Consider the following 13,181-nt stretch of genomic DNA (forward strand, 5'->3'; position numbering starts at 1 on the left):
TGCAATGTCAAGATATACTCTATACATTCAACGTGAACCAGAGAAGTGCAAAAGCAAGGTAGAAAGACAAGGCAGCTTACAATGGGCTTCCATATCAAACTGAGGAGCCACGACTTTATTCCTGTGAGTGGAAATCAGCTGAAGCTACTGAGAGAACTAATAAGGGCCTGGACATTAGAGGAAATGCACAAAATCCACAAACAACATTGTAGCCACAGTTTACTGATGAGACTGAGGCACAGGAAAGGTAAGTAACTTGCCCAAGATCACACAATTAGTAATTGGCAGTGTGACCTTAGACCCAAGGCAACAAAGCCCACTATTAAACACCGTGATCCAAGAGATATGAAAACATACATCCACACAAAAACTTGGACATGAATATTCATAACAGCATTATTCACAATAGTCAAAACGTAGGAACAACCCAAATGTCCATCAACTGATGAACAGAATAATAAACAGAGTGTGGTATATCCATGCAATGGGGAATATTATTCAACCATAAAAAGGAATGAAGTACGGATAGATGCTACAACATGGATGAACTTGAAACCATTACACTAAGGGAAAGAAACTAGTCACAAAAAAATGCAAGTTGTATGATTCCACTTATGGGAAATTTCCAGAATAGGTAATTCCATAGAACCAGAAAATAGATTAGCGGTTGCCTAGGGCTGCAGGAGTAGAGAATGGGGAGTAACTGCTAATGGGTATGGAGTTTTTTAGGGGAGTTGATGAAATGTTCTAAATTTAGATTGTGGTGATGGTCGCACAATGACATGATTACACTAAACCATAAGTTAGTAAATGTTATAGTCTGTGAATTATATCTGAAAAAAGCTGTAAGGAAAATTTTTAAGCATGTAAGATGACTCAGGTTTTGGTATGTGCCATAACACCCAGAGACCAGGGGCAATGTGAAAGGGAGTTATATATCCATATATATAAGTACTATAAATACATAGTAGACCTGGAGCTTGGAAAAATGGTCAGTGCCAGATCTATGGATGGGACATTTCCCATGCCAGTCCTACCATGAGAAAGAAAATAAAGAAACCAGGGTCAGCTTTTCCTGCTGCCAGGAAGCTGACAGTTCTCTATCAGCAACTTACATTCTGCAGATTCCAGCCCTAGTCCCAGTTCAGCTGTTGGCTTTCTTGCCAGCCCAAACATGTTAGAGTCAGTTGATAAAGATGTTCTAAATTCTTCTTGTTTTGCCTCTGTTCTGCAGTTTTTGAAGAGCCGGAAGATCCCAGCAACAGGTCGTTTTTCTCTGAAATTATCTCTTCGATTTCGGATGTGAAATTCAGCCACAGCGGGAGGTATATCATGACCAGAGACTATCTGACAGTTAAAGTGTGGGATCTCAACATGGAAAACCGCCCCATCGAGACTTACCAGGTATAGACACCACCCATCCATAGGTATATTGAGCATTTCCTTTGCAGACTTCCTCTGCCTGCAAAGTCTTACAACGCAGAAGGAAAAAAAACAGCACATCGTGATAATAAAATGGTACAGCCTGTAAGTGCCATAGGCTTTAAGGCAGGGGTGCATATGGAGGGGCTAGAGTTCAGTCTAACTTAGCACTTACTGTGGGATGGACACTACAGATACAGAGATGAAGAAGACAGACAGGGGGCTGCTCTCGTGGAGCTGACTGTCCAGTGGAAAAGCCAGATGATGGACAGGGAATTGAATGTGCAGTGATGGAAGAGATGATACTGAGTGCCACAGGAACCCATACAGGGAGGGCCAGCCCGGTGAGAAAGGCTGTCCTGAAGAAGTGACCCTTCGGCTGAGTCTTGACTGCCACAGGCTAGCCAGAAAAATTGTATTCTTAGAAGAACAGTATGTTCGAAGGCCTGGTGTCAAGAGAAATGTGGTGTGTTTGGAAAATAGTTCTTTACACCTTGAATATGGAACACAGGGGCAGAAAGAAGAGCGTGGGGTCATAGGCCCTGGTGGAGTCAATTAGGTTATTCTGTCTTAATCTCAGTACAATAGGGAGCCATTGAAAGGTTTTGCACAGGAAATGACATTATGAATTTTTTGTTTTTACTGTGTGTTTGACATTGCAGTTTGCCAAGGAGATTAAAGGAATTTAGACAGGAGGAGACACTGGCAATTTTGCCTGGCACAGTGGCATGCAGAGAGGGAGGGAGAGGCAGGATGGAGACTCTGTGAGGCTCGCTTGCTGATTGAAGGTGAAGGGAAAAGGAACCAAGAAGACTGTGAGGAGGCGTCTGACTTAAGCATTGGCTAGATGCTTGGTAGATTTGCTGACGAAGGGAACAAAGGAGAGGGCAGTGTTTAGAATGACTTTTTTGAAAGAAGAAGACCAGACTTTGAGGTAGAAAAGATTTGAAGAAGCTAATTCCAGGCAAGAGTACAGTTGAAGCAAGGATCAAGAGGCAGGGATAAACTGGTCTTATTTTAAGATTTCTTAGGTTAGATAAAAAGAAGGGGGAAATTCTAGCCAAAGGAATTTGATTTACATATTTTTTCTGGAAACATAATTCGCATAGCATAATATTCACCCTTTCCATGTGTATATTAGTATGTTCACAAAGTTGCGGAACTATCACCACTATCCAATTCCAGAACATTTTCATCATTGACTAACATTTTAAAGTGAACATCCTGATTGTGCTGGTGAGGAGAGACTAGGAGGGGGCACGTGAGGAGACAGAGAGAATAGTTAGGAAGTTATTGCAACATTCTGGCAAGGGGTGATGGTAGCTTAGATAAGGGTATTAGCAATGGATATATTTCCAAGGTAAAACCAACAGGATTTGATGACAAATTTGATGTGAGAAGTAAGAGGAAAGAGGCACCAAGGATCACTCCAAAGTTTATTAGAAAAATGGGATTGCCATTTTATGTAGATGAGGAAATTGAGAGTTCGGTTTTGGACATGTGGAGCCAATTAAACATCCAGAAATGGCAAGTAGACAGCTCAGTGTGAGTCTGGAAATATCCTAGAGAAAAGAAGAGGTCAGGAACCGTGCCCTGGGACCCCAGTGTTTACAGGTTGGGAAGAGAAATGGATTTGACAAGAGATTGGAGAAAAGTACCAGTGAGGTAGGAGGAAAACTGAAAGGAGTGTCCTGGAAGCCCACTGAAGATGCTGTCTCAAGGAAGAGGAAGTCACCAACTGCCAAATGCTGAGCCAAGTAAGAAAGGACTGGATCACCATTTGATTCAGTAATGTGGAGATTATCAGCAACCTTCATGAAAGAGGTGTAGGTGAAGTGGTACGAATGAATGTCTGATCGGAGTGGGTTCAAGAGAGACTGTGAATAGAGGATGTGAACATAATGAGTATGGAGAACTGTTTCAAGAAATTTTGTTCTGTAGGGGAGCAGAGAAATGGGGTGGTAGCTGGAATGGGATACAGGCTTAAAGAAGTTATCACATGTAGAGAGGGAAAAAATTGAAGCAGCAAACTCCTTGAGGGAAGCAAGAGGGAACAGAGTCCATTGCAGAATTGGCCTTTGATGGGAAGATGGGCAATTCATCCATCAAAGGAAGGACAGAAGAGTACATAGCAACAAGTGCAATGGGTTCATAAATTTTGTGATGGAACCATGTAGATGGTTTCTTCTTATTGCTTCTATTTTCTGAGTAAAATAAGAAGCGAGGTCATTGGCTGAGTGAGAAGGAAAAGTGTACTCATCTAAGAGAGTGAACTGACTAGGGAGTTGTAGGGTTGCTCAGGGATACTCTTGAGGCTTATATTATTGATTTAAAGTGTGACTAATCTATATGGTTGTTTCTTCCCAGCCACATTCATCTGCTTGGTGCGGGTAAGAAAGGGCAGAAAGTTAGATTTAACTAGTGATGGGGTTTGGCTAAATGAGTACACTGGAAGGAGAGAGAAAGGCAAGTTTGTTGAAGGTATACACTGAGGGAGTGACTGTAATGATGGACCACTGAATCTAAGGGAAATAAGGAGGAAAATAATGGGCAGGGGAAAGCAGTCAGAAAAATGGATTTGAAGAATTGACAGAATTAGGATACTAGAGGGAGTGAAGTAAAAAAAGATAGCAATAGAGGAATATTTGTTAAATAGGTACAGTTATAGGAATGACAAGGCTCCTAATATGACCAAGGAAGCAAAGGACAAAAGTCACTGAAAATGATGAGGCTAAGTAACAGAGATCGCGGTGCTAGAATCGCTTCAAGGAATGAGGCAAAGTGACTGAGGTAAGAAGGATGGGTAGCAGGAAGGTTAGTTTGATGGCATGACTTCAAAGGAGCTGAAGACTTTAGACTGAAACAAGGAGCCCACCCCAGCTTGGCACATGAGAGCAAAAATCCAGCCACCACTTGAGTGGCCTCAAGAGAAGTAGTATCTTCAGGGGAGAGCCATATTTCACTCAGAGGAAGAAGGAAAAGGCCAGAGAGGAGGTTGAAAAGACCGAGGACTTTGATGACTGACTGTGAGTCCCAGAGGGTGCCGTAAAAAGGTTTGGGGACCAGAATTCACGACCACACATGTAACTGATATAGTTTGGTTACCCCTGTGGTTCAAATAGCATGCCCTGTATATAGAGAATCTTGTTCCCCAAATCCTATTCAGACTTCAGGGACCAGCTCCACATCACCTGCCCCCGAGCTCGCTCCCCCAGCCCCTCATCTTCAGCCCAGGGCTGTGTTCTCTTCCAGCTGCACAGACAAACCACCTAGAGTTACAACCCTTAATACAAAAGAGAGACAATGGGAACCAGAGCCCGAGGGTGGGTGGTATTGACAAAGGGGTGGCCTTCTGGAGAGCCTTGATCAGAGAAAAGTAGATTTAGGCGAGAGGGATTAGTACTTTGATTTTAGGGAAAGGCTTTTAGAAGAAAGCTAGTTTTAGAACACAGCTAACTAGCTATGACATGGAATAATCAGCATTTTAAGATCATGGTTCTCAAACCACGTTCACGTTCAGCTAGTGGTAGACTGGGAAATCTCCTTTGTAGAACACTACAAAATAGAAATGAAATATTATAAAATTTTATTTTAACTTATTTTAACATTAAATGACATATTTCAAAGCAATTTAGCTAAATTTATATACTATAGCAAAAATGGTAAATAAACTCTGAGTGTCTAGAACACTGTTGAAAAAGATTGAGGCTGGTCCAATGGGAAAGAATTCCATAATCCATTACTACTGCCTTCCTGGGCAGGGAAACAGGTAACGCTCCTACTGTGTATTTTCATACATGCATCAACCCATCTCAAGCATGTTTCCATGAATAACAAGCTGTAGACAAGTACGATGAGCTATTTTCAAGTTTTCCTGTAGAACAGGGGTTGGCAAACTCCAGCCATCTGTTTTTGTAAAAGGAGTTTTATTGAAACACAGCCACACCTGATCATTTACATATTATCCCTGGCTGCTTTCATGGCCATGTGACAGAGACCATATGGCCCGCAAAGCCTAGAATTCTTACTATCTGACTCTTTACAGGAAAGTTTGTCAACCCCCTAAATATAATAGCATTTACTCTTGCTCAGCCTCATGAGCAGTCCATTAACTATACACCAGGCTTCTGCAAGTTCATAATTTGAGACCACTGCATTGGGAGGCTCCATTTGGTTCAACAGGCTCAAGAAGGCCATACACAAGATAATAGGAACACAGAAAAGAAATAATATTTGGAGCATGAAGAGAGAAGCATCACATAGGAGGAGCTTTAAATTCTCTCTTGCGTGGCTCTTTCGATGTTTCTCACCTATGTATCTTACCTTATTCCCTCCTCTGATGGAAAAAGATCCACCTCATTTGCCTGAGGTTTTTTTTTTAACAACAGAACATAAAAACAACATACCATCATAGCAGATGTTCTTTTCCTTCAGATGCCCTCAATTGGAGGCAGGCAGGACCGTCCCAGAGCTTAGATGCTGGGGAGGAGAAAATAATGGTTCAGACTAGATTTTCGCTTGAATCTCTCCTGACTTTCGTCTTTCAAGAATTATTTGTAGAGTTCTTGGCAATGTGGTTCCTGCTAATCGGCCCATGCTGCCAGAGCACACACTTTTTGATATTTATTACTCACCTGTGGCATTTTTCTAAGACAGAATGCCAAAGGTGAATGGTCAGGGGTCAGGAAAGGTTCATAAAGAAGAAGACAGACTGAGCCAGGCCTTCAAAGACACACTACTGCCCTACTTATAAACCTTACTGCTCTGCCCCCTCTCTACCTGTCAAAATCCTAATTATTTTCAAGATAATATTTGGTACTTCCCCTACCAAAAAAAAATGGAGTGAAAATAAAACCTTTTTATTTATAGTGAAATAAAATAATATTCTATCCCTTGCTTACAATTTTACAATTCCTTGACCATTGTAGGACTCTGAGAAGTCCTACAGGCATCATATAAACCTGCTTAACCAAGTGTTCTGAAAACTTGTTCCCCCCACCTCAGAACACTCACATCTGTGCCTTGTGTTAAAAATGCTCCATACCAGGTAAGGGGAAGGATTAGGGAGGGCGAGATAAGGCTGAAAATAAGGATCTATTACGCTCATCTTTTCCTCCAAAAAGTAGGAGAGCTGGAGTACTGGAATAACAAATTCGGCTTGCATTGCCCACTGGATTAATTCCCAACTTGGCATCCTTGCCCTTCAGAAGCCCCAGCCCTCTTCCCTCTTTATTACACAGAGCCCAGAAGCAAGTCAATAGTAAAGTCAACAAAAGGTAGGAAAAAAACCAGGGGTAGGCAAAAGTACGACCCAGAGGCCAATCCTCTCTGCCACCCATTTTTGTAAATAAAGTTTTATTGGAACACAACCCCCCCACATTTGTTTATTTATTACCGAGGGCTACTTTTGCATTATAATGGCAGAGTTGAGTGGTTGTAATGGAGAGCATATGGCCTACAAAGCATAAATATTTACTTTCTGGCCCTTTATAGAAAAACTCTGCCAACCCCTGGTCAAGACCAAGAATCAATCCTCTTTTTTCCCTTGGACTCTTCTTTGTTCCTTTGCTCAGATTCTTAACAAACAGAAATGGCCTTCTAGATCAGACTTGAGCCCCTTCTCATATGCCAAAAGGTGGCAAGAGAGGAAGGGAAAGACAATGAATTAATTTATAGCAGAGATACCAAGCACAGGACACAAGCCTCACCCTTGCATCCCCGTTCCCCATCTAGCAACACCGACAGCCCTGCCGCAGGTAGATTCCTTTATCATGATAGCGCCGAAGCACGTACCCTGACGAGGCCCAGAACTGTTTGGGAACAAGAGAGTAAAGGTGGAGGAAATTAATTTGCAGAGTTAGAAAAATACTTACACTGTCCAAATAACTCAGAGAGCTTTTAAATACCCAAAACATCTAATGGAACATGGGATGAATCTGACCTTATTCCTTTGCCCAGTACTAAGCACACAGCTGAGCCTCTGAACTCAGCATCCAGCAGGACTCTGGGGTCAAGGGAGGAGAAGGAGTCTAGGCTGCAGGAAAAGGGAGATTGAAGCATCACTCTTAATTTAAACAAAGTTAAAACAATGTTTTTTATAACATCCCTCTGCCTTCACCCAATTTTGTCTCCCTCTTGACCTTGCTTCGATTCATTATCATAGCTCCTATGCAGGACTGAGACCCAACGTAAGATGAGACTAACGTGGCAGAGCAAGTGGGAGGCAGAGTGCTAGAGTAGTCAAGAGTGCATCCTCCAGAACCCAAATACTGGGGTTCAGTTCCCATCCTGTCATTTTCTTTCCTGTGTGATCTTGGACAAATGATGCCATACCCCTGTACTTCATGCTCCAAGTGAAGTGAAGAGAATCACAGTACCTATATCATAACATGTTTTAGAGATGAAATGAGATTTTATGGCTAAGGGTCCTGGCCAATAACAACAAGCTAGCATATTGTGTATGCCTTTTATTATTACCCTTCCCTACTAGCAGGTTCAGAAGGGATCTCCCTCAGAGAAAAACTGAACCCAGGTCACTACCTTCTAAGCCTTGTTCATCTGCTTTTTTGGCATCTACACCTCAGTTGCTAAATGTAGCTGTAGAAAATTACTCAACCATGCTGACCAGTCTCATTTAAAATTCACATCCAACAATTTCAAGTGGCCCTCAGTGCCTTCCAGCAATCCATCACAATTTCCCAACCATTTCCCTCCCCTTCCTCACTTTCAGCTGGTAAAGTGGCTTCTTATTTCACCAAACACTAGAAACAGTCAGGAGAGAATTGCCACATACTCCAGGACAGCGCCTTTCACATCAGAGTCTATGACAGCTCCACTTTGTTATCGGACCCAAATTATGGTACCCAAAAATGAACATGGCAACTCCGTCCTTCTACTTGCTCAAGAGAAAGATCCAGAAGCCATCTTTGACTCCTGTTCTTCTCTTCACACTTCACACATAATCCATCCACAAATCACATCAGTTCTCCCTCCAAACATGTTGAGAATCTGATCACTTCCCAGCACCTCTCTTGCCCTGGTCCCACCCACCGTCCGTCATCCCGTGATAACTGGTCTCCCTGCCTTCGTCCTCACACTCCTACATTATCACAGCACAGCAGGCTCAGCGACCCTCTCTGGGGTGTCTCTTCACCTTATTCAGCATAAAGGGCCCATGTGAACTGGTCATCTGCCCCCACCTTTGGATGAAAGCTCAGCAAGGGTATTCTATTCGCTGCTCAATCCCAAGCACATAGCAGTCATTCAATAAATATTTGTTGAATAAAAGACTGAATGCATGGTGTCCTCTAATTCCTGTTAGCAAATCAGCTTAGAAAATGGGACTCCACCACTTAGCAGGCGCCGCTCTAGCCACCGTCTACCTGAGGAAGCTTGATTAATCCACACTAGCCACGTAAGCAGCTCACCAACCCACGCTAATGTCCCTCAGCTGGAAAAGCCCAAGCCATCTGATTCCAGGCACATTTTACACTGAGAGAATTAACAGCTCACACCAAAAGAGGAAGTAGTCACAGAAATAATCATTTTTAAAAATAATAACTGACCCTCTTGATGTGTTTCCCCCCTAGGTTCATGACTACCTCCGCAGCAAGTTGTGCTCCCTCTACGAAAATGACTGCATTTTTGATAAATTTGAGTGTGTGTGGAATGGGTCAGACAGGTAAGAAAGGCTGTGTGGCTGGGGATCCTTCTGAAGGCAGGCTGTCTCCTTGCAGACGCCCTGGGCGTTTATCCTGAGAGGGTACAGCCACAGGGAGGTCAAAATCCGGCCCTGAGGCCTAGCAGGGAGGCCGTGTGTGGGTCACTGGCTTCCCCTTGAGGTCAGGCCTGGAAAGAAGGGGAAGATGTAGTGAGACCCTTGAAACTTCTTTCGGGCCTGGTGTAGGTGACCATTCAACATCAACAAGAAAATCCTACCTTCTACCTACAAGACACCCCCGAAGCTAGATTACCATGCCTAAAACGAAAATCACTAATAATCCCTGGCAAATTCCAGCGTGAATAGTTCAGATTACTGCGAAGCGCACTTTCTAAATCGAAAATTATCCCTTGAAGCTGCTGGTATAGACCTGACCAAAGGCTCTGGTGGTTCATTAGCTGAATTCTCCTTGGTCTCATTTATCATATTCTCTCAAAGTGATTTATTACTGTTTGAAGGCCTTTGATTTCAGCAATACTTCATATTACCTCCCAATAGTTCATTTTTAGTTTGACACATACAGATGATTCTCTGACTTCCAGGAGAACTATGTATAGGCTATCAGGGGGGCTGTTCCGTGATGAAGGCGGCAACAGTGCTTGGGGGCATGGAAATCCTGTCTTGGCAAAGCGCTCAGATTCCAGCTTTCAGTGAACACGAGCTCTCTCTCTCTGACCCTTGTTTGGATTTTTCTGCCAATGAACCAAAATGACCCCTCCGCTTAGGGCCCTGGAAGGAATCATGAAGTGGCCGAGGACATAAGTCACGCCATCCAGTTGGTATAGGGCAGAGAGAAGAAAGAGCAAGGCACCTGTGATGTATGAACAAAAGCTCCCAAGGGGGAGAGAAGCTAACCCCAGCCCTATTATTTTATTATCTATTTTTATTTAAATACATATATAATTTATTAATTGTTTATTACTTAATAGATATTATTATTTACGTATTTGTTGTTATTGCTCCAATTTCCCCTCTATCTTAGCCTAGATTCAAAAACAACATTTATTAAGCACCTACTATGTACCAGGCACCTTCACACATGTCATGTTATTTAATCCTGACCATAGTTTGACAAGGTTGATTTCATCATCCCCGTTTTACAGTTGAAGAAACTGAGGCTCAGCAAGATAAAGTAACCTGCCCAAGCTTGTGAACTAGTAAGTAGTAAAGACAAGAGTAAGAAGTTTTGAGTTTGAATCCTGAGATCAACATTCTTTCCACAACATCACAACTGGAAAATTTTATTTTTGGTTCAGATAAGGTTGAGATTTTTTTTCCTAAAAAAGACTTGTCACTTGCTGGTTTAAAAACAAGTTGGGTGACGGTGGGGGAAGCGAATGTCAGTGCGTGAGAGGCAGCGAGGCCAAGTGGCTGAATGCTTCTGCCCTGCAGTCGGGCAGGTGTGGGTTGGAGGCCCAGCTTTGCCGCTTCCTAGCAGTGTGACACTGTGCAAGTTACTCACTGCTCCTCCAGTATAAATCCCTTATATGGGGATAAGGGAAGTGAAATGAGATCGCGGGGGCAAGCACTCAGCACCCGCCTGACAAGGTAATAACAGCTCACTCTGCTACAGAGACAAACACGTTTCACAGCATCAGTTCCCGGGCCAGAATAACAAAATCTAACCCTTGATTAATTTGCCTGGCACAGCTACGAAGTACCCAAACTCTTATCCCTTGCTGTAGCCCCATCTTGTCAGTTTCCTGCACCTCTCTACATACCCAAGTCACGTGAAAGCAGATGAGACGCTGCACTCTCCCGTCCTAACCAGCCAAGCAGAGCTTTATCCAGAATCAAAGCCTCTCCAGCCTCTCCAGGGGACAGCCACATGAGGAGCACTATCTCCCCCTCAACCTGTCACCACGTCCAACCTGTCACCGTTAAACATTCAGTCCCTTGCTTCTGGAAGGCTTTTGGCATTCACTGCTCTTCTGATCAATTGTAGATACGCCTGAGAGCGGATAACTCTTGTAAAAATGTAGAAACCATCTGTCAGTCCACTACAAAATCTTATTTCCCCATCCCAAATCCTTTTAAAATTCGAATTTGTTTACTCTCTTCCTGAGTGAGTCCGTAATGACATCCATTTTCCAGGTAGGTTCTCTGAAAAGTCTGAATTTAGAGCTAGTTCTTAGAAGAGGCAGGACACGCATGGGTCAGTGCGCGGTACTATCAGCATTTCTGCCACCGCGCTGATGCAAGAAAGCCTTGGCAGTCAGGCAGCCCGGAAACGCCACTAGGGCTTCCATGCTTTCAATGTGCACAGTGACTTATTGTTTTCAAAGTGTTTCTCCTTTCATAACCTCACTCCAGCCTCACAATCCTGATGTGAGGTGGGTAGAGCTGGGATCATTAAAACCACTGGACTCATTTACTAAACCAAAGGACCGAAAGGAACCTATCAAACAGAAGTAAGTAACAAGGAGGGTTATTATGGTCCTTCGTTTCTAAACCCAGCCAAAGAGCTTGTTTCTCTTAGTGATTCCCAAGGAACTCAACAGTCACCCTATAGAGCCTGTTTGGTTTTTGGTTTGTTTCTAATAAAATGTTTGGTGCCATAAGCTGGCCACAGCGTGGTGTCATTTGCTTTAGAAAGACACAACAGGGATGTGGCACTGCCTTTCTCTACAGCGCTCAGTCACTTCCTGTCTCCTCTCTGCTTTGCAGTGTCATCATGACAGGCTCCTACAACAACTTCTTCAGGATGTTTGACCGAAACACCAAGCGAGATGTTACCCTTGAGGCCTCGAGGGAAAACAGCAAACCCCGGGCCATCCTAAAACCGCGAAAAGTATGCGTGGGGGGCAAGCGGAGAAAAGACGAGATCAGTGTCGACAGTCTGGACTTTAGCAAAAAGATCCTACATACAGCTTGGCATCCTTCAGAAAATATTATAGCAGTGGCGGCTACAAATAACCTATATATATTCCAGGACAAGGTTAACTAGGAGGACAAGTTATTACTTAATAATCTCACATACTGAATACTAGTCAAACACGTTTTTAAATGTTTCTTTGGGTCTTCATTTGATGCATTGACTTTAATTTCCCTATGCAGAAAACAATTGGAATAGAATTAAAAGGAGTCCAACTTCCCCAGATCCCCCATTCTAAGAGACTTTTGTCAAACCCAATAGGTTCTGGGACACTTCTGTTTAGAATTGAGAGCTGCCAGCTAACAGTAATTCTTCCATAGTTGACTTGAATTTCTGATGATGCTTTTATTGCCCAGTTTTCTCTGGTGGGTCCCGTGTTTTGTTTCTAGGTGTCTGCTGAGATAAAATGAGGTTGTCTGTAGTATTTAAAGAGAAAAGAGATAAGTTTTTTTTTTTTAATTAAGCGATTCCATTTGATTGGAAAAAAACTCAAAAAATAAACACCGTTTACTCTTAGAGAAATTCTCCTTGTTTTGTGAAAAATCAGAACTGTTCAGCATCTCCCACCCCTACAACACTTCTTTTTTCCCATTTTCCATTTTCTTTTTAATGATTTCACTTGAGCCAGAGATTTATTTCACGAGGCTGCGGAGAGGATGCAGAATGAGAAGGGAAGGCACACATCGACCCCGCTGTACTCCTTTTTTGTAAGCTCCATAGAAACAGCCTGAGAATTTGGCTAGGAAATGCCGTGAACGCTTCAGGGGATATAAAGGGAACAGTTTCCACACAGTGCCTCTCAGAGTGAGCTGGCAAGGCCGTGGGGGGCCAGATTCCATCGCCTGCTTTGTTACTCCTGCTTTTTGTAATTTTAAATGGCTCCGTAAAATCCTCTCGTTACATGTTCGTTGGCTTTTTCTCTTCAACCTTTCCAGCTTATTTATTCCATTGACTTCTAAAGGGCGAGTCCTGGTTGTTTATTCTCTGGCCTTCTAAACGAAGCAGTAAGTTGGAGGCAGTGGCACCACCTCGGCTCCCTGAGAAAGGTGGTCTGTTCTTTTATGGGTGTGTCTCCTAAGCAGCCCCCTCCCCTCCTCCTGGGTCTGGTAACCAAAAGTTACAGTCCATCAATCTCCACTGTAGCTAGAACAAAAATGGCCAATA

The 13,181-nt window shown here is 43.1% G+C and overlaps 1 protein-coding gene across 1 annotated transcript in view; it reads left to right on the plus strand.

Annotated features, from left to right (window-relative positions):
- Positions 1-12,504, plus strand: part of PPP2R2B (protein phosphatase 2 regulatory subunit Bbeta) — a 267,911-nt gene extending 255,407 nt beyond the window's left edge. Inside the window, exons 7-9 of the mRNA XM_046667311.1 lie at positions 1,235-1,404; positions 9,012-9,103; positions 11,810-12,504. Of these exons, the coding sequence (XP_046523267.1) occupies positions 1,235-1,404; positions 9,012-9,103; positions 11,810-12,089 (542 nt within the window). The 3' untranslated portion in view covers positions 12,090-12,504. The remainder of the gene's footprint in view (positions 1-1,234; positions 1,405-9,011; positions 9,104-11,809) is intronic.
- The last annotated feature ends 677 nt before the right edge of the window (positions 12,505-13,181 follow it).

This window comes from Equus quagga, chromosome 7 (assembly GCF_021613505.1).
Source record: "Equus quagga isolate Etosha38 chromosome 7, UCLA_HA_Equagga_1.0, whole genome shotgun sequence".
Taxonomy (NCBI): Eukaryota; Metazoa; Chordata; class Mammalia; order Perissodactyla; family Equidae; genus Equus; species Equus quagga.